At 45.5% G+C, this 22,401-nt stretch overlaps 1 protein-coding gene across 1 annotated transcript; it reads right to left on the bottom strand.

Moving 5' to 3' along the window:
- Positions 1–177: 177 nt before the first annotated feature.
- LOC123768183 (uncharacterized) lies at positions 178–22,396 on the bottom strand. The gene is made up of 3 exons (XM_045758580.2): positions 20,548–22,396; positions 4,495–4,655; positions 178–2,883 (listed from the first exon to the last, which is right to left on the bottom strand). The coding sequence occupies exons 1-3, from the start codon at positions 20,548–20,550 to the stop codon at positions 2,253–2,255; spliced, it is 795 nt and encodes a 264-aa protein (XP_045614536.1). The 5' UTR covers positions 20,551–22,396; the 3' UTR covers positions 178–2,252.
- Positions 22,397–22,401: the final 5 nt, after the last annotated feature.

Below are 22,401 nucleotides of genomic sequence, written 5' to 3'. Positions count from 1 at the left end.
CTGGCAGATATAACTTTTGGATAGATAACATGGGATAGACAGCCCTAGGACAGATATCCCTAGGATAACAATCTGGAATAGATAACTCTGGGATATATAAACCTGGGATAGATAACCCTACGATAGACAAATCAGGAACAGCTACAAGCTAATTACAAGGAGAATTAAACAATAAAATGAGCTTATTTGCTGATAATTTGTTTTCCCTTTATTCCTATATTACACCAATTTAATGCCAGTTACAGAAAATACAAGAATTATTGTTTCGTGATCACTGAGTGACGTTGAACTGCGTCGAGTGACACCATAGCTTTCCTGCCCGTCAGTTTGTTATCTTCAGTCTGTAAAGAACTTTCTGATTACGCAAGATGGAACTTTCTGATTACGCAAGATGGAACTTTCTGATTACGCAAGATGGAACTTTCTGATTACTCAAGATGGAACTTGGAGATGCCCCTTCCTCCAGACTCTTACTAGTTAACTTGAGGTTAACATGAGGTTAGCATGAGATTAACATGAGGTTAGCATGAGATTAACATGAGGTTAATATAACGTTAGCATGAAGTTAACATGAGATTAACATGAGGTTAACATAACGTTAGCATGAAGTTAACATGAGGTTAACATGAGGTTAACACACCGTACTTGGGAATAGTTATCAACTTTTCCATAACAAATTCAAATTCAAATTCAAACTCCTAACAAATTCATTAGGAGCCAGTTTCACTGTTCGATGAATTTCCCGAGTTCATAATTCACAGAGTATGAGTTCTTGATGAGTATGTAGACGATGAGTAATATTTCCTCATGCCTCGTGTTAGGGCTGAACAGCTGCTGTCAAGACACAAGTAGTAACCTTGACAGTTGGCACAGACTTGAAATATAAAGACAAAGATAGAAACTCGATTTCGCGCCAATTTGGAGTTGTGAGTCGCATCAAAAGAACAGTCTTGATACGTCTCTTAGAGAACCTATTGCTGTAAGATCTTCTCTTTATAGAAGAGAAGATCTTCTGTACGTACCGTAATGTGTAAACACTGAAGGTTCCGAAGCTAAATGATGTGTCAGAGACCCCTTCCTATCCAGCCTCATGGCCCCCGTTCATACTGAGGCTTCTCATTCACGCCACAGTCCATTTTATGAGTGGAACTCATAAAATCTCCCTCATTTATTGGCGTAATGAGGAAAGTGACCCCCCTGGTTATCGGTACAGCTAGTCATTGTGACGGAAGTGACCCTCAGTATGAATTTGGGCCCGTATATGAAAAGGGATCTCCGAAACCGCTTCAGGCCATGGATGCCCCGTACTCTCCTCTCCAATAGTCTATAAATGCCTCGTATTCTCCTCTCCAAAAGTTCGTGGATGCTTCAGTACTTTCTTCTCCAAAAAAAAACAGTTTTCAAGATATAAGTTAGCCTATTTTGATTTGTAATAATTTCAGCAACTGAGGTTCCTGAAATGTTATTCTAAGCGGTTTAATATGTGATCAAATTATGTAGCTTACATGTAAAATGGGGAGGGATTAAAAGCGTACACATGACCCTTCGACATAGCTCGTTTTCAGAGTGTCAGAACTGTATATATCATTAGGTTAGGATGGATTAGTTTAGGTTAGGCTGCGTTAGGCTCGGATGGGTTAGGTTGAATAAGGGTATATAGGATTGAAAATTAGTTTGGGTATCGTCTTGAGTATGATACGAGTTGTATCCATGTAAACTGTTAACCTGCAGTGTCTCTAGAAGGTGTGGTAATTGTGTGGAGAAGGTGCCAATAATGTTGACCAAATAATACCAATAATACTTGGTATTATACTGAAGGTGCCAATAATACTTGGATGGGATATGAGGACGGAGCGAAGGAACGGTGCCCAATCATTTGGACCATCGGGGATCGAACGCCGACCCTGCAAAGAGCGAGGCCTGTGCTGTACTGACTAGTCCAAGAGGCTGGCTGGTCAGTGTCTAAGAGTTAAAGACAACTAACACGCCTCCAAAGTTGTTACTCTACATCTCCAGATTCCTCAGTGAACTTTATTAACAACCACATTATCAACCAATTGTATATTTAGCCCTAAATCCTGTGTAACTAAAGCTTTTATTGGCCAGCAAGAACTTCGCTAATGAGGCTTTGTGGAAATTATTGAATTTGTATTAATGTGAATGGGAATTCTATATTATTTTCAATGTACAAACAACGCATTCAACACTATAACTTTAGTACACGTTGAGCACACGAGATCGGGACGTCGGTGCTAGGCCAGTACAGGACGGAGCTCGTGGCAGCCGTAGAGTGTGGGATCTACAGGCAGCTCCTCCAGACCCAACATATCCATGAGGCCCTCCACTACCTCCAGCACCTCGGATCTCTTGGTCCTCCTCGTCGCGGGGAGCCTCATGCTCCTGCCACTGTGACTCTCCTCGCTGCTGCTGCTGCTGCCCACACTGTCAGAGAGGGTGCTGTAGGTGTTTCCACGCCTCCGTCGACTGGTCCTGTGTTCTTCCATGTCGACATAATCATCGACGTTGAAATCCAGGTTTTGGCGCCAGCCTGTAGGGTGGGGTCTAGTGTTGGGGTCGCTACTGTAGGACTCACGCAGCTCTCTCTGTGCGTCGGTCTTCCTGACGGAGTCATTCCAAAGAATCCTGCTGAATAAGTGACTAGGGCCAGCACTGAGAGCTCGGACGTCCTGCCTACCACGTCTCGCTGCTCTCTCCTTGGGCTCCGTGGTGATGGCCGAAGTGGATTTCCTGTCGTGGGTGTTAGTCGTGCGAAGACTCGTGGATCCCTGGCTGGAGAGTCCTTCCGCTAATGGCTCGCCCGACGGCCCGTCCGATAATTCCTGCAGTACTCGTCTGCTTCTTTTACCGAACCTCATGGGTCGTCTGGGGAAGAAGAGGCAACAGTATTAATCGTGCATATTTGAACATAATAAGAGAGGAAACTTCGAAAGGCCTATGCAAGGTTTCAGGCAACCTCTTTAGACCCTACCACACCTACTCAAATATTTGTCTAGCCTTCACTTGAAACAATCCTGTGACCCCCACCCCCCACGTGTGTTATGTTACTTGGCAATATGTTAAATAAATCTACAGCCCTATTTTCAAACCAAGAAGTCATCAGGACAATATATCTTCCAGCCATTTGTATATCTTAATCATGTACCATCTTGTTCTTCGCTTCTCAAAAGAATATTAATTAAACTTTTAGAATGTCTTCAAAGGGAAATTCCAAATGTCCGGAGCTGACTTTGTTATCCCTCTCTGCACACGTTCAAGAGAACTGCATAATAAGCCGGAGTAGACTATGAGAAATAGGAAAATGTTTGAGTCATTACAATAAATAGATGTTACTAAACAAAACCCGACGTCTATCACCCCAGACACATGTCAACAGAACAACATCAGCGGCGTGTGCAAAACTGTCGAACATTCCTGTAGCCTTCAGCCACCTGGACTAGGAAGATTTCGAGACATTGTATACAACTTGTGGTAGAATGTGTAGTCCAAGTGAGCGTTCCTCACCTCAACAAATGAAGAGAAAGTGCTATGGTTAGGAACATGTCTGGTCCCTGCACCCAGAAGAGTAAGCAACGAAGAAACATCACTTTACTGGAAAATTGAACTATAAATAGGGACATGATTACTATATATAATATTCCTAGAGTCATTAACAAAGTGGATATAACCAAACATGTGAAGATGAACAGGGATAGGACAAGAAAACATGGATAGAAACAAGAAATTCAGATGGCCCAGTAGGATGCTGGAAATCAAGTCTTCAGTAAATGAGTAGTGAATTGGGGTGAGTTGAAGGAGTTGAAGGAGGAAGTAACTGAAGGTTATTCCATCCAAGGCGTCAAGGATGGAGGCCATACTTCCATCCAAGTATGACAAAAAAGCACTATCGACACAACCATCAGCCGACATGCAACTGAAAGATGAGACTCTGGGACCCAGACTCTGGGACCCAGACTCTGGGACCCAGAGTCTGGGACCCAGAGTCTGGGACCCAGAGTCTGTGTCTCAACCTCGCCATGCGGGCACACAGCTATAAGAACAGAGTCACACACGGGAAACATAGACCTAATATGTATGGGTACAAAAAGGGATCAGAAATTGATCAACACCTACATGATTCATTAATATAATTCATATTACCAAGTCCTACAGTATTGCGGCAAATCGCATTCGGGTCGATGATGTCTGACCTGAAGACACGGGCAGATTGGTCAGTGCCAGGTGCCCACGGGTCGGCTTCCATACACTTCTGAGTGACACGGCCATCAGATACGACTATCAGACACGACCATCAGACACGACCCTCAGACACGGCCATCAGACACGGCCATCAGACACGACCCTCAGACACGGCCATCAGACACGGCCCTCAGACACGTGTCATATGACCCCATATGGCCTTTGATTACAGCTGCTGACCCCACATGACCTTCGCCAACAAGTACTGACCTCACGTGTCCTGACTGACCCACTGACCTCCTGATACAGCGGCTACAGTGGAGGTCGAGGTCAGGAAAGGAGCAGATAACGTCGCAGCGAAGCGCTTGCACGTCACACTGGCTGTGATTGGCCAGGACGCGGCCAATGCCCGCCCAGCACGCCCACGCCAGCACCAGGACCACGCCCGCGCGCCCCACCTGCAGGGGGAGAAGGTCAAGTGATTACCAGGAGACACAGTTGTTCTTCTTCTTTAAGATTCAGCTACTAGGTACAAAGAGTTCCAAGTAGCACGGGCTATGGTGAGCCCGTAGTGGACTTACCTGGCACAGGAGCGGGGCAAGTAGCACGGGCTATGGTGAGCCCGTAGTGGACTTACCTGGCACAGGAGCGGGGCAAGTAGCACGGGCTATGGTGAGCCCGTAGTGAACTTACCTGGCACAGGAGCGGGGCAAGTAGCACGGGCTATGGTGAGCCCGTAGTGGACTTACCTGGCACAGGAGCGGGGCAAGTAGCACGGGCTATGGTGAGCCCGTCGTGAACTTACCTGGCACAGGAGCGGGGCAGTGAGAGAGACACAGTTAAACACAAGTGATTATATATCACTTGGGAGGGATATCAGGACGGAGTCAGGGAACGGGGCCTAACTACTTGGGACCATCGGGGATCGAACGCCGACCCTGTAAGAAGTGAGGTTGTCACTATACCGACCAGTCCAAGTAGGGGGGAAATAGTGAGGAGCCGATACAGAAATAGTCAGATATACATACATACATAGAGATACATAGTGCATAGATATACATACATAGACAAAGATACATGGTACACAGAGATACATATACATAGACATACATAGTACAGACACGAAGAGGTTGTCAGTGTGGACTAATGTAACCTAACTCATTATCGGCATGAATCAGGGGCTTTAACCTCTGGTGTCACAACACACCACCCAGTGTGTCACCTTTGGCAACGTTTCTTTGCACCTGGTGCCTCTGCTCACCTAGGAATAAATTGGGGCCAGATTCACGAAGCAGTTACGCAAGTACTTACGAACCTGTACATCTTTCCTCAATCTTTGGTGGCTTTGTTTACAATTATTAAACAGTTAAGGAGCTCCGAAGCACCAGGAGGCTGTTCATAACAATAACAACAGTTGATTGGCAAGTTTTCATGCTTGTAAACTGTTTAATATATGTAACCAAAGCCGTCAAAGATTGAAGAAAGGTGTACACGTTCGTAAGTACATGCGTAGCTACTTCGTGAATCTGACCCCTGGTTCCTGGGAGTTAGACAACTGTTGTGGGCTGCGTCCTGAGCAAGATCATCAGTAGTTGACCTAGCGAGGACTCTCGTTAACCTATCAAGTTTTCAACCCGTTCTCGCAAATTTAATAAGTCAATATTGACTTGTTAAATATGTGCATAGGTGACATACTTAACATAATAGATACCCTTAAAAAGATTCATAGAAAACACCGACCTTACCTAACCTACTTAGTATGTTAAGATAAGCATCTTATTGCTTCGTAATTACAATTATTACCTAACCTATAATAGGTACAGGTTAAGTAATAATTGTAATTACGAAGCAATAAGATGCTTATCTTAAGATACTAACAAGGTTAGGTAAGGTCGGTGTTTTCTATGAATCTTTTTAAAGGTATCTATTATGTTTAGTATATCACCTATGCACGTAGTTAATAAGTCAATATTGACTTTACGAATTTGCGAGAACGGGTTGCAAGTTTTCCGTCCCCGGCTACAGGACAACGAAGCAAACCCACTGTGTGAAGCTCCCGCCTCAGGAAGCACAAAGCAAAGATTGAGGAAGTACAGAGATCTGCTGAACTACGGGGACACTGGTAGAAAGGAGAAGAGGGACATGTTTCAGACATACGCAATACACATCAAGTATTTACTATGTTGACCAGACCACACACTAGAAGGTGAAGGGACGACGACGTTTCGGTCCGTCCTGGAGCATTCTCAAGTCGATTGTGACCACTCTCACAATCGACTTGAGAATGGTCCAGGACGGACCGAAACGTCGTCGTCCCTTCACCTTCTAGTGTGTGGTCTGGTCAACATACTTTAGCCACGTTATTGTGACATCGCCTGCACAAGTATTTCCTAGTATACCCCACCTAAGAGTTTCAAAAGATAAAGCTCGGACTGAAAGGAAAAAGAAACCTGGACTTAAAAGCCAGATATATGTATATTGAAACATTTATTTTCGACCGTTCAATGCTTGCATTATGTATGTATTAACACGATGTACTGAACGGGGTGAGAATAGCTTGAGCTACCTCATCCCTTTGTGTGTATTTTACCTCAATAAACTTATTTCAATTTCAATTTCAATGCTTGCAGTGACTGGCGGAGGCAATATAAATACCCGTGTATTCCCCGCGCTACCTCAAGACCCCATAAACACGTGACCGCCTCCAGCGAAGCCAATTAGAGAGCATCAAGCGAACTCAGTCCAGCTACCAAAAGGCACCGTAAGCTCAGCGTCCAGTCAAGCTGTGCCCCTCGCCCCCAGGATCCCACCACACATTATGTCAACAGTCCACAACGCGGGACATTTCATCCTCGGGTATTTGAATGCTATTTGCAGCCCATCTTCGACGCGTTGGGCCGAAAATCCCTAGCAATCCGATGACGCCTTTGATGCGTAAGTGAGGCAAGGAAACTGTGAATTGTTAGCTATCGTCTTCTCACTGTGAGGACCTCGGGAAGAATGGTCTAACAAGTGGTTGATAGAGTTCAACTCCACCAATTGCAGTATGTTGAAGACGGGTATTGGGCACAGGAGGCCGGACGCAAGACGGGTGCTAGGAACAACAGTCTCCGTGGCGTAATGGTTAAGACGCTCGCCTGGCGTTTCCTTTTGTCCTGGGTTCGTATCCTGGCCGGGGAGGATTGACGAGGCGCTAACCCTTAACTGTAGCCTCTGTTCACCCAGCAGTGATTGGGTACCTGATAGTTAAACGATTGGCGGGTCGTATTCCAGGGTAAACAATGTGGGTAAGGCTTACCATGAGCTATGGGAAGGGAACTCTTTCAGTTCCCTGAAGTTCCCTCAGTTCTCAGAACGATCAATATACTCATTCATATATTTAAATCAACTGAAGTAGAGGCCTTTATACTGCAACGGGTTAAGTTGCACACATAAACTTAGCAACATCAGCAGTATATGCAACTCCAGTACGTCAGGACTCTCAGCAAGAAATCACTTACAACGCTATGCACCACCTACGTCAGACCAGTGCTGGGGAAGTGTGCAGGAGTGAGCACCACCAGGATCCATTAAAAAACTGAACCTCACGTGACTACAAGTACTGAGTATGACGTTACTAGAGAGAAGAAAGAGGCGGAGACATGATCACAGCATACACATTACTCCAGGTAATATGCCAGGTAGATAGACTGACGCAGGATTGAGAGACGCAACAGAGTACCCACATGCAGTCAGCGAGTGGAGTGGACCAGGACCCGAGGTAGTGGAAGCCATGTCCACTTGTAGCTGTATAAACATATGTCATAAAGCAATAGACACAGACCGATCCTAGAACACAGACACAGAGCCAGGTAAGTTACGGGTTCACCATAGCCCGTGCTACTTGGAACTTGTTCCGAGTAGCTGAATCTATAACAAGAATGTCATAAAGCAATAGACAATAGAGAGGTGTGATTATATCAGTTAAGAAGCCGGGTCCGAGAGCTAAACCTCACCCCATTATAGGCCGGCCACACACGTGCAGTTATAACTGATAGTTATAACTGACAGTTATAACTGTTCAGTTAAAACTGTCAGTTAAAACTGCACGTGTGTGCGTATCTCAGTTGCTCATTTCGTCAGTTCAATAGAACTGTACAGTTAAACTGCGACAAATTCAATGTTCCATATTTTTAACTGAAAGGAGTAACTGAACAACTGTGTGTGGAGATTCGTAACTGTACAGTTCTCAACTTCTCACTTCTACAGGTGGTAGCGGTGAGTGCAGTCTGAGATACTTCTCACTCTACAGGTGGTAGCGGTGAGTGCAGTCTAAGATGACACGTAAACAAAACTTCTCACTTCTACAGGTGGTAGCGGTGAGTGCAGTCTAAGATGGCACGTGAACAACACTTCTACAGGTGGTAGCGGTGAGTGCAGTCTAAGATGACACGTAAACAAAACTTCTCACTTCTACAGGTGGTAGCGGTGAGTGCAGTCTAAGATGGCACGTGAACAACACTTCTACAGGTGGTAGCGGTGAGTGCAGTCTGAGATGGCACGTGAACAACACTTCTACAGGTGGTAGCGGTGAGTGCAGTCTGAGATGGCACGTGAACAACACTTCTACAGGTGGTAGCGGTGAGTGCAGTCTGAGATGGCACGTGAACAAAACCAAGTGATTGTTGAATTCACTGAACTCTATCGCTGTGAACCTTGCCTGTGGCAGGTTAAAAGTGAAGAGTATCATGACCGCACAAAGAAAGATGTTGCCTATAGCAAATTAGTAAAGAAGTTGGAGGAACTTGAGCCTGGTGCCACTAAGAGGTCAGTCTTGAGGAAAATTACTAGTTTGAGAAGCGCTTATCGCAAGGAGAAAAAGATGGTTGAGGCATCAAAGAAGGTTGAGGCATCAAAGATGGTTGAGGCATCAAAGAAGGTTGAGGCATCAAAGAAGGTTGAGGCATCAAAGAAGGTTGAGGCATCAAAGAAGGTTGAGGCATCAAAGAAGGTTGAGGCATCAAAGAAGGTTGAGGCATCAAAGAAGGTTGAGGCATCAAAGAAGGTTGAGGCATCAAAGATGGTTGAGGCATCAAAGATGGTTGAGGCATCAAAGAAGGTTGAGGCATCAAAGAAGGTTGAGGCATCAAAGAAGGTTGAGGCATCAAAGAAGGTTGAGGCATCAAAGAAGGTTGAGGCATCAAAGAAGGTTGAGGCATCAAAGAAGGTTGAGGCATCAAAAAAGGTTGAGGCATCAAAGATGGTTGAGGCATCAAAGAAGGTTGAGGCATCAAAGAAGGTTGAGGCATCAAAGATGGTTGAGGCATCAAAGAAGGTTGAGGCATCAAAGAAGGTTGAGGCATCAAAGATGGTTGAGGCATCAAAGAAGGTTGAGGCATCAAAGAAGGTTGAGGCATCAAAGAAGGTTGAGGCATCAAAGAAGTCTGGAGCATCTACAGACAGCATCTACAAGAAAGGAGAAACCAGGGAAAGCAGCTTTTGGTACACAGTTTCAGTCATGCGCAAATAATTGAGAAAAATCAATTGGTTCTTCACTTAATTCCTTTAACAATTTAATATCAGAACATTGATTTCGCCTTAGTAACCACTTTTTGCACCACTGCTTACGCTTCTTAGTTTTCTTGTTTCTATTTGCTTGTAGCATTACCAAGAATACACCAAGAGCGGCAAGATCCTACTCCTCGGAATCCATGGTACAACTGAGGGAGTGAACTGTGTGTGTGTGTGTGTGTGTGTGTGTGTGTGTGTGTGTGTGTGTGTGTGTGTGTGTGTGTGTGTGTGTGTGTGTGTGTGTGTGTGTGTGTGTGTGTGTGTGTGTGTGTGTGTGTGTGTGTGTGTGTGTGTGTGTGTGTGTGTGTGTGTGTGTGTGTGTGTGTGTGCATTTCATTTTTAACTGACGTCAGTTTGAACTGTGACAGTTATAAATGAACAGTCATAACTGTCAGTTAAAACTGCACGTGTGTGGCCGGCCTTAGTCGGTGATCAGCGCAGTTAAGATCACAGCCTAACACTCCCGGGTTTGATTACCTTGCGGTTACCTTGCCATGATTTCGGGGCTTAGCTACCCCACGGCCCGGTCCTCGACCAGGCCTCTATAGAGCCAGGCCGGTAGGCCAGAGCGTTTGGACAACCTTACCTTGCACCTGGTTGATACCTGGTTGATGGGGTTCTGGGAGTTCTTCTACTCCCCAAGCCCGGCCCGAGGCCAGGCTCGACTTGTGAGAGTTTGGTCCACCAGGCTGTTGCTTGGAGCGGCCCGCAGGCCCACATACCCACCACAGCCCGGTTGGTCCGGCACTCCTTGAAGGAATAAACCTAGTTTCCTCTTGAAGATGTCCACCTGATGCCTATATGTTCTCCTAGGAGTAAATAGGTACCCGGGAGCTAGAGAACTGTTGTGGGTTGCATCAGGAAGACGGCCATCAACAGTTAACCTGGGGCAGCACCTCATTCCACTCATGAGGGCTCCCCTGTCCCTGGCTACGGAGCACGAACCCGCCACACTATGTCAGGCTCCCACAGAAACCACAAAGCAAATATTAAGACAGAACAGAGATCTGCTGAACTACAGGGACACTGGTAGAAAGGGGAAGAGGGGACATGATCGAGATATAGACAATACTCAGGGTAATCAGCGAGAGACAATGCTGAGGTTAGGCAGCAGCGTCACGCAGGATATAAGAAGAAAATGTGACAATAAATGAAGAAGTCAGGAGTCATTACCTTAGATTACGCATCTGATAGTTTGAAAGGCAGAGCCCATGAGCTAAAGTTCGGCCTTGCAAACTCAAACCATAGAAGCACCGTTAGGTAAGAACACACTCAAAATAGAAAATTTAATTGAATAAAACAGAAATAAAATGCTTGTCTCTTTCTGCAGGTTTCAAAGAGTCGATGAAAAAAGTGAGTCAATCCCCCCTCCTCCCCAGCCCCTGATGGGGGGGAGGTCAGACACCCCCCCATGGAAAAAGGGGGGGGGGGGAGGGAGGGACCTGTTAACCACTCATTCGCACTCTTCTCACGTATTATAATTAGCAGACCCGCCACTGCTCTGAGAGGGGGAGAGAGAGAGAGAGAGAGAGAGAGAGAGAGAGAGAGAGAGAGAGAGAGAGAGAGAGAGAGAGAGAGAGAGAGAGAGAGAGAGAGAGAGAGAGACAGAGAGAGAGAGAGAGAGACAGACAGACAGACAGACAGACAGAGAGAGAGAGAGACAGAGAGAGAGAGAGAGACAGAGAGAGAGAGAGACAGAGAGAGAGAGAGAGACAGAGACAGAGAGGGAGAGGGAGGGAGGGAGAGAAAACACCTACTTAGCAGTGGTAGTTATAAAACATTTCTCGCCAGCAGCTGAGCTCTGCCACTTTTAATTCTAATGTTCTTGAATAGCATCGCGTTATAATTGCCTTAGACATTCCGTATATAAATGCTCTAATTATCAAATATATTATTAACATGTATCGTGTGTATATATGACCAAGAACAGAGCAACAATAAGGGATAGAGCGAGGAGTCTTTAGATTTAGATTTAGATTTTTTTTAATTCAGGTAAAGGTACATACATTGAGTTACATATGTTGGATTTAAAGATAGAGATAGTACATACAATACCTAAAGCTACTAGTATGCACAAATCCACAAGGGTCGTGACGAGGATTCGAACCTGCGTCCGGGAGCATCCCAGAGACTGCCTTAATCGACTGAGCTACGACAGCGTAAAATTGTTGAAGCCGAAGTTCTACTGAATTTTGTGGATTTGTTCATTTGATGCATCACGTTAGTATGATCTCTGTGTGTGCTACTAGTCTGCATATTCGGGCAAGCATCTTCACCACACCACCTACAGCACTCGGCGATACATTCACCATCACCGGTTTACTAAATAAATACTTTGTAGATGAAGTAAGACGACACATTGGGAGACATCTCCCGTCACGCAGGGTGTAGTCGCGCCTCCACAGACCTCCAGTATCAGCTCTTGATGATGGAAATGGCTCAAAAGGGCCACCACTTACGGGCTATTCATGCCCGTGCCCGTGGTGTCAGCTGACACCTTCACTACCAACAAACTCAGCCAACTATCAACAGCCAGTTGACACCTTCACTACCAACAAACTCAACCAACTATCAACAGCCAGCTAACACGGGGTTCCACTCTGCCATCTTCCAGACCAAGACTAAACATCCAGCAGAGTGCCCCAGCCATCACTTGGGAGTGATGGCTGGGGCTGGGTACCCCAACCATCACTGGTACACAACAGGTGGTGGTAAGCTGCGGTGGACCTACTGACCCATGCCACACCTCGCTAGGTCCTCTCTTGCTCCAGCTAAATTGTATTCACTTCTACCCCGCCTTTGACAATGTTGACAAGACCAGTGAAACGCTTCTCTTAGCGTCTGCAAGAAAGACTTCTACCAATATCTCATCCCTTTGTGTGTATTTTACCTCAATAAACTTATTTCAATTTCTACCAATATATACGAAGTCTAGAAAATGCTTGAGGAATGCAGATATACTTGATTCTCCAACCGGCCCTAGATTACAAATTCTAGAAGCAAAAAAATCATGGAAATCATCCTGGAAAGAAACTGCCAGCATTAACACACAAAACGCCGCCCCACCACTAGTCCCGGGACCTTGGCGGGTGACGTCGCAGCAGACTCCGCCCCTCGCCTGACACCTCTGCTTGACTCACCTCACCTCCACCTCATAAGGCGAGGTATATATCTTTCTTACAAGTTACAACTCCCGGGGCACACACAGCACCGCTCCTGTGCCAAGTAAGTCCACTACGGGCTCACCATAGCCTGTGCAAGGTAAGCTACGGGCTCACCATAGCCCGTGCTACTTGGAACTTGTTTCGAGTAGCTGAATCTATAACAACAACATAGTTACAGCCCCCGGGGCACACACAGCACCACTCCTGTGCCAGGTAAGTCTACAACGGGCTCACCATAGCCCGAGCTACATGGACATTTCGTTCCAAGTAGCTGAATCTAACACAAAATCCCTTATCGTACACGCTACACACCATTTTCGGAGGTATAAGCAAAATCCGGAATGGATTTTTAAGTAAATTCATTAATTATTGTTTCAATATTACGTAACATTGAAGCAAATAGTTGTCCATAATGAATTAATTATTAAATTTAACATTAGTATGATAAGTAGTAGAAAACATAAATCGTATAGAGACATAACGTTGAATAACTAAAGGATAAATGTAAATGAGAACAAACTTCGTGAATGAGGTTAGGCTTCAAGAATAAAATAAGAATTGCCAATTAGTTGTCCAAAAGCAGACGCAGTGGAATAGTCAGATATATAAGAGAATAACGGAAGGGTGTGGGCCCAGCTGAGGAAGTGGAGATTTGAAGTTAGTGAACACCAGTAGAGACATAATATTAAGGATGGGGGTTCCGGTGCCCCCCCCCCCCTCCACATTCTTGGCCAATGGAAATGTCGCAGGCTTCGTGGGCCACAGCTGCGCATTACATTATGTAATGCGCAGCTGTCGAACTGCGAGTCCAAGCCTGGCATTTGTTGTTGTGTTAGTTTCAGCTACTTAGAACAAAAGTTCCAAACTACCACGGGCTATGGTGAGCCCGTAGTGGACTTACCTGGCACAGGAGCGGGGCTCTAACTATTGTGCCTTGCAGTTGTTGTTATTCTTTAAGATTCAGCTACTGGGAACAAACCGTTCCAAAGTAGCACGGCCTATGGTGAGCCCGTAGTGGACTTACCTGGCACAGTGGGGGGGGGGGGGGGGGTTGACCAGATCCTTCATTTTGCTCTTCGAAAATCCCGGGTCTGCGACAGGTATAATATCTCACCTCAAGCCAATACATTAAACATCAAACCTGCACTTACGAACTTGTCCATCTTTTCTCAGTATTTGGCGGCTTTGTTTACAACTATTGAACATTTAATGAGTTCCGAAGCACCAGGAGGCTGTTTATAACAATAACAACAGTTGATTGGCTTGTAGTTTTCATGCTTGTAAACGGTTTAATAAATGTAACTAAAGCCGTCAAAGACTGAGGAAAGATGTACACGTTCGTAAGTACTTGCGTAACTGCTTCGTGAATCTGGCCCGCATTATACATACCAAGTGAGATTAAGAAGGGAGGGGGGGGGGTTAGTATACAGGTTGGGGCAGTAGATCTGGTGCTGGGAGGAAGTTCTCTCTCTTGGTCTAGTGGAAGTTAAGGTACAACTAAGTACACCTTATTGATCTTGAGAATGGTCCAGGACGGACCGAAACGTCGTCGTCCCTTTGACCTTCTAGTGTGTGGTCTGGTCAACACACTTCAGCCACGTTATTGTGACTCCTCGCCTGCCTTAACTACCAGTAGACCAACTTCCACTGTACCAACTACCACAACCTGTTGGTACTTGAATAAGAATACTTGACATGTAGTACTTCGACACTGAATATTATTTTTCATTTTTTTTAATTAACAAAATATACTGTACCGTCATTTAAACTATCACACATAAATAGTCATTAATATTCCAACATGTAACACAGTGTATGTAGTTCTCTACCCACAATCCCCCAGCCTACACAATACAATTATAAATATACATAACAGCACAGAGGAGGTCATTTGACAGCTGGCGTGGGTTCATATCTACCTTTATCCATCATTCCCCGGGGGCAAGAACCAATATATTCCCGCATTTGTTTATAAACACCAGATTATAGTAATGCGGGTATCAAAGCCTGGTGTTGGGGGGAGGGGGTGAGATGTGGGGGGGGGGGGTTAGAGGTGAGGTGGGGAGGGGTGATGGATTGAGGGGGGGGGAGGAAGGTGGTGATAAATAAAGTCTAATTAATTACAAGTTAACGTTGAGTGTCATTATAAAGCCTTAAGGACTTGCCCGAAACGCTGCGCGTACTAGTGGCTGTACAAGAATGTAACAACTCTTGTATATATCTCAAAAAAAAAAAAAAAAAAAAAAAGGCTTACAGTATCTGGGCCTAATCCACCACCACCCCCCCTCCTCCTCCTCCATATATTGAGTTACCCTCCACGAAGGGTGGGCTCAGGGAAGGGAATGATTCCCCAACACACTTGAACACGCTGCAGAGATGGCCGGAGGAATGGCTACTGTACCTCAACACGAGCAAGTGTAATGCGATGGGAACAGGAGACCAAAGGGACAGTACACAATGAAGAGAAACGATCTGCTTGTAACGACTCGAGAAAGAGACCTGGGAGTGGACGTAACGCCAAATCTAACTCCGGAGGTTTATATAAATAGGATAACGACAGCAGCGTACTTTACGTTAGCAAAAGTTCGAACGTCATTCAGAAACGTAAGTAAGGAGGCATTTAAAACGCTTTACTCCACCTACATGAGACCAGTCTTAGAGTATGCAGCCCCATCATGGAGCCCCCCACCTGAAGAAACACACAAGGAAACTAGAACAGGTTCAGAAGTTTGCGACCAGGCTCGTCCCAGAAATTGCGAAGGATGGGGTATGGAAACAGACTGAAGAAACTAAACCTGAAGACGCTAGAAAAAATGAGAGAGGAGAGACGTGAGACATATAAAATACTTAGGGGGGATTGACAGCGTTGAAATAGAGGAAATATTCAAAATGAATAACAACAGAACAATAGGTCATGGGTGGAAGTTGAGATTCAGGTAAGTCATAATATTAGAAAGTTTCCATTTAGCGTAAGAGTAGTGGGAAATGGAATGAACTACATGAACAGGTTGAAGAGGGAAAACTCTATTCATATTTGTAAAATTAGTTATCATAGAGAAATAGGCCAAGAGTTAATGGTTTAGACAATCAGCGACGATAGAGGCGGGATCCAAGAGATAATAGCTCGATTTTGCAGGCACAAATAGTAAATACACCACAGCTGAGTGGACAACGCTTGGGAGTAATAGTCCTAAGGATCCGGGTTCGATTCCCTGGTCTACAAATGGGCAGCGTTTCTTCCACCTGAAGCACCTGTTCACCTAGCAGTACGCAGGTACCTGGGAGTTAGACAGTTGCTGAGGGCTGCATCCTGGGATATGTGTGTGTGTATGTTAGAGAGTTAGAGAGAAATATAAGTTTTTTATCTATCATAAGCAAATATAAGTATGCTTATGACTAGATAAAACAAAAACAGGTCGAAAGTCAATACATTAGACAACCGACGGTTAGAAAGGCGGGGTCCAGGAGCTAACAGCTCGATCCTGCAGGCACAAACAGTAAATACACACACATACACATACACAATCATTACAAACATGGCAATAACCATGAAGGAAAAGTCATATAAATAACGAGGACTGACTCGCGACTCGTCAAGTGTCATCATCTCTGAAGCCTCATCAACAAAAGTAAGGCAGCCTTCACTAGTCAAGACTGCCGAGGTAAGGCAGCCTTCACTAGTCAAGACTGCCGAGGTAAGGCAGCCTTCACTAGTCAAGACTGCCGAGGTAAGGCAGCCTTCACTAGTCAAGACTGCCGAGGTAAGGCAGCCTTCACTAGCCAAGACTGCCGAGGTAAGGCAGCCTTCACTAGTCAAGACTGCCGAGGTAAGGCAGCCTTCACTAGTCAAGACTGCCGAGGTAAGGCAGCCTTCACTAGTCAAGACTGCCGAGGTAAGGCAGCCTTCACTAGTCAAGACTGCCGAGGTAAGGCAGCCTTCACTAGTCAAGACTGCCGAGGTAAGGCAGCCTTCACTAGTCAAGACTGCCGAGGTAAGGCAGCCTTCACTAGTCAAGACTGCCGAGGTAAGGCAGCCTTCACTAGTCAAGACTGCCGAGGTAAGGCAGCCTTCACTAGTCAAGACTGCCGAGGTAAAAACCTTGTTTTTTGTATTTTGAATAAGTGATTATTTGTTTTTTTTACGTTCGAGCAATGCTTGCGTTGCCATGTTGAAGCAATTCGATGTATTTAATATATGGATGATTTAGATTGAGGGTCTTGCTGAGGTGTTGTATGTGTGTGTGTCACCGTCGGTAGAGCTGAGCTCAGTGTTATCTGTTACCGTCGATAGAGCTAAGGCGTCGTAACAGCGTCAAACAAAACATGTGTGTGTGTTACCGTCGGTAGAGCTGAGATCAGTGTTATCTGTTACCGTCGATAGAGCTAAGGCGTCGTAACAGCGTCAAACAAAACATGTGTGTGTGTTACCGTCGGTAGAGCTGAGATCAGTGTTATCTGTTACCGTCGATAGAGCTAAGGCGTCGTAACAGCGTCAAACAAAACATGTGTGTGTGTGTTACCGTCGGTAGAGCTGAGATCAGTGTTATCTGTTACCGTCGATAGAGCTAAGGCGTCGTAACAGCGTCAAACAAAACATGTGTGTGTGTTACCGTCGGTAGAGCTGAGATCAGTGTTATCTGTTACCGTCGATAGAGCTAAGGCGTCGTAACAGCGTCAAACAAAACATGTGTGTGTGTTACCGTCGGTAGAGCTGAGATCAGTGTTATCTGTTACCGTCGATAGAGCTAAGGCGTCGTAACAGCGTCAAACAAAACATGTGTGTGTGTTACCGTCGGTAGAGCTGAGATCAGTGTTATCTGTTACCGTCGATAGAGCTAAGGCGTCGTAACAGCGTCAAACAAAACATGTGTATGGGGGCAAGTAACATCATCACACCAAGAGACGTTGTCACAGCTCACATAAGACTTGGCTACAAGTATCTCTGGCAGTTCGGCTTGTATAGGGATCTAGACCGAGTAAAGTGTAGTGTACACAAAGACAAGGACACACACTATAACATTATATCTGAAACTGTGATAAAATTGAGAATGAAATGACAAACCATCTTATTACAAATGATAAAATATCTGAAATCCTTACACGGTATCCATATTTCGCTTCCAGTAGATTTATGACATATATATGACTCAGGACTAGGCTGTGTAGTGTAAAGCCTAATAACCTATTTTTAATTTTTTTTTTTTTTTTGCAAGGGATATTCCTGTGCGGGTCCTAAGCCTTTACCTGGTACACTAAGTGTTACTTGTTTCTGTTTTACTTGGGCGGAGTATGAGTATTTGACTCGTATGGTCGCTTCAGTAAGATTTTGTCCCATGTGTTTAACAACTTCGTCTGCCCTGTTGAATCTAAGTTGAAATCTTAATGGGTTTGTAACTGTGCACTGTGTTAGGTAATGTTCCAGCGGTCTGTTGTGTGTGTAACTGTGCACTGTGTTAAATAATGTTCCAGTGGTCTGTTGTGTGTGTAACTGTGCACTGTGTTAGATAATGTTCCAGTGGTCTGTTGTGTGTGTAACTGTGCACTGTGTTAGATAATGTTCCAGTGGTCTGTTGTATGTGTAACTGTGCACTGTGCTAGATAATGTTCCAGTGGTCTGTTGTGTGTGTAACTGTGCACTGTGTTAGATAATGTTCCAGTGGTCTGTTGTGCGTGTAACTGTGCACTGTGTTAGATAATGTTCCAGTGGTCTGTTGTGGCTGTAACTGTGCACTGTGTTAGATAATGTTCCAGTGGCCTGTTGTGGCTGTAACTGTGCATTGTGTTAGATAATGTTCCAGTGGTGTGTCGGGCATTTCTCCACAGTGCTGACATTTCCTCTCATCTTCCGGAACTTGTGAGCCTATTTTCCACGCACATGGGTATCCGAGCGAGCAATTGTTTGTGTTCTGTCGTCTGTGTTCCTATACCCCATGTCTAAAATATTTTATGGATTGGCGAAAGACCTACCATTAATCTGTAATAATTTATTATAAATACATAGATATAATAATGAACAACAAATTGTTTGTAGCTGGCATTATATTCATAAGAACTGCACATCAGATGTTATTATTAATGTAAACATTTCCGTCCAGGTCTGAGTAATAACTTCTGTCCACTCTGTAATTATTGGGCACTACCGCTCACGGGATGAGTATGGGGTGCACAGTAAACTACCGCTCACGGGATGAGTATGGGGTGCACAGTAAACTACCGCTCACGGGATGAGTATGGGGTGCACAGTAAACTACCGCTCACGGGATGAGTATGGGGTGCACAGTAAACTACCGCTCATGGTATGAGTATGGGGTGCACAGTAAACTACCGCTCACGGGATGAGTATGGGGTGCACAGTAAACTACCGCTCATGGTATGAGTATGGGGTGCACAGTAAACTACCGCTCACGGGATGAGTATGGGGTGCACAGTAAACTACCGCTCATGGTATGAGTATGGGGTGCACAGTAAACTACCGCTCATGGTATGAGTATGGGGTGCACAGTAAACTACTGCTCACGGGATGAGTATGGGGTGCACAGTGAACTATCACTCACAGGATAAGTATGGGGTGCACAGTAAACTACCGCTCACAGGATGAGTATGGGATGCACAGTAGAGCCGCCTCTGGCGCCAGCAATCAAAGAAAAAACATTATGTGGAGTACATCATTCCATTTCCCTGGCCTCGGCGGGAGTTTGAACACTATTTCCCTGGCCTCGGCGGGAGTTTGAACACTATTTCCCTGGCCTCGGCGGGAGTTACAACAATATTTCCCTGGCCTCGGCGGGAGTTACAACACTATTTCCCTGGCCTCGGCGGGAGTTTCAACAATATTTCCCTGGCCTCGGCGGGAGTTTCAACAATATTTCCCTGGCTTCGGCGGGAGTTACAACAATATTTCCCTGGCCTCGGCGGGAGTTTGAACACTATTTCACTGTGAGACGAGAGAGAACCCAACTGAGTCTTTGATACTTTGGAGGTGGTCAAGAGGAGATGTGTGAGGCGTACAAGAGGTCAAAGCAAGTGACCTCTTGTCAATGTTAGTACGAATCTTAGTACAGTACTAAGAACCTTGGTATTTGAAGCTATGTTAAAGAACCTTAACAGTTTAAGTGGTGTTAAGAACCTTAGAAGTTGAAGCTGCGTTAATAAGAACCTTAGCAGCTGAAGCTGTGTTAAGAATCTTTGCAGTTGAAGGTGTGTTAAGAACCTTAGCAGATGAAGCAGGTAAAACTCGAAGCTTCTGCTCTTATGATTTACACCTCTCAAGGTTTACACCTGTCAGAATTTACACCTGGTAAGATATATCTGTGAGGATTGACAGGTGACAGGACGACCAAGAGGTAATGCCAGAGACTTGCTACAGAGGACAGGACTGTCCCTGACAGTACCAGGAGACGGAGCCGGTGTTCCCATAATCCCGTCTGCGGCGTTAGTTTGGGAAGCCTAACTCATTCCTCCGGTTACAGGGAAAAGAACATAAGTCTAAACTTTACTTAAATGTTTCTTCGCCGAGATAAAAAGTACATTTTAAAAGGCGCTTTTGTTATGGATTTACTCGAAATATATCCTAAATCTCTCAAATCTAAGTTAGGCATTTCGAACGATTTTTCTCAAGTTTATTGAAGAAGCTTACCATTACGATGTGGAGGGTGGGACCAGGGAAGCCAAGGACCAGCTAACTGGTTTCCGGCCGCTGGTGCAGATGGTCACAGGTGCTGGAGTAAGAGCCTCTGGGTTTCTCTCCACCTTACTCCAGAGTTAGTGGTCCTCTTCTGCTGGAAGGTGCTCGGGGGAGGGAGCTCCTCTCAACACGGTCTTATCAGATGGTCATTGTCGTGTGTGGGGAGGAGGGAGGTGTTGCTGTCGTCTTGCAGTAGCAGAGCGACGGCGCAAGAGACGGTGGTTGGCGTGGAGGTGAGAGAGCGAGGGCGGCGGTGGTGTGACGACTTGTGGTGTGTGATGCCGTGGAGTGATGCCTACCTCTCTTCTCTCGCTTTTATATCACCGCCGCTCGCCCCCTCCCTCCCTGCTCACCTAGTTGTGCTTGCGGGGGTTGAGTTCTGGCTCTTTGGTCCCGCCTCTCAACTATCAATCAACTGGTGTACAGGTTCCTGAGCCTACTGGGCTCTATCATATCTACATTTGGAACTGTGTATGGAGTCAGCCTCCACCACATCACTGCCTAATGCATTCCACTTGTTAACTACTCTGACACTGAAAAAGTTCTTTCTGACATCCCTATGACTCATTTGGGTACTCACTTTCCACCTGTGTCCCCTTGTTCGCGTACCACCTGTGTTAAACAGTTTATCTTTATCTACCCTGTCAATTCCTCTGAGAATTTTGTAGGTTGTGATCATGTCTCCCCTTACTCTTCTGCCTTCTAGTGTCGTGAGGTGCATTTCCCGCAGCCTTTCCTCGTAACTCATGCCTCTTAGTTCTGGGATTAGCCTAGTGGCATATTTCTGAACTTTTTCAAGCTTCGCCTTGTGCTTGACAAGGTACGGGCTCCATGCTGGGGCCGCATACTCCAGGATTATGTCAGCCTGTCTGTGTCTCCGTCAATGTCCCTCCCTGTCTGTGTATCTCCCTAGAGACAAAGCACCAGTCATTTAAAGATTAAGAGACGGGCCGATTCCCAGCGAGCGACGGGGAGTGGCGGGAGAAGCCGGGATGACATGTGGTGGACCTTCATGGAGATACAAACATTAAGCAGGTGTGGTGGAGGCTCCCACGGGAACGGCGTGTGGATCCTTAATGTGGATTCGGTGCCAAGTTATATTGGTAGCCAGGGTGTTGCTTTCCCAGGGGATGGTGCAGGATGTCGTCGTCTCGCTTGTTCCCTTCTTTACGCCCTCTCTTCCTCATCCAATCATCAGCCTTTCCTAGTTATTATATCTCTCAACATACACACAAGGTTTATGACAACAGTTTAGCGTCTTGTCCCACGTTCACTTTGTTTTGTTCCGGTCCTGTCGCCTGGGCCCCATGCCATCCATTTGGACTCTGCCACACGTCCACCCGGTACCTATTCCAACTCGTGAGAATCATTCCATGTCCTCGCGGCGGACATTTCAAAGCCTTCTTGTGATGTCCTCCATCCATTTCTAAATCCCGTTCCACGCTCTCCTCGACGGGTACTACCCATATCCTCGAGTAAATACTATGACGTTTAATTGCACCAGCATGTTTAATTATTGTATTGTGGAGCACCATACTCGTCCTGGAGGCGACGGAGGAATGTTAATCACACACATTTGCTTCTGGAACTGACCCTCCTGATGTTCTTCAAGCTAAATAATCTACAATTCTTGTGAACTAGTTAGTTTTCATTTGCCTCAAATTTGTGAAGAAGTTTAATGGGTCTAACGGAAGTCGTGTAGTTAATTTTGCGGCGTATGATCACGGGTTAAGCAATTACAGGAGACTTGCAGGACGAGCAAGCGTACTAGTGTGTCCCCTCACTAGGCTACAGTAAACAAACATG

The sequence above is a fragment of the Procambarus clarkii genome, chromosome 59 (genome assembly GCF_040958095.1).
Source record: "Procambarus clarkii isolate CNS0578487 chromosome 59, FALCON_Pclarkii_2.0, whole genome shotgun sequence".
Lineage (NCBI taxonomy): Eukaryota > Metazoa > Arthropoda > Malacostraca > Decapoda > Cambaridae > Procambarus > Procambarus clarkii.
The sequence above is the reverse complement of the archived record's forward strand: the minus strand, read 5'-3'. Positions and strand labels throughout refer to the sequence as shown.

What these genes read in the sequence shown, in the direction of transcription:
- LOC123768183 (XM_045758580.2), bottom strand. An exon ending in TGTAGCCGCTGTATCAGGAG is followed by an intron (nt 2,884 to 4,494) that starts GTCAGTGGGTCA and finishes CTTCTTCCCCAG; the next exon opens with ACGACCCATGAGGTTCGGTA.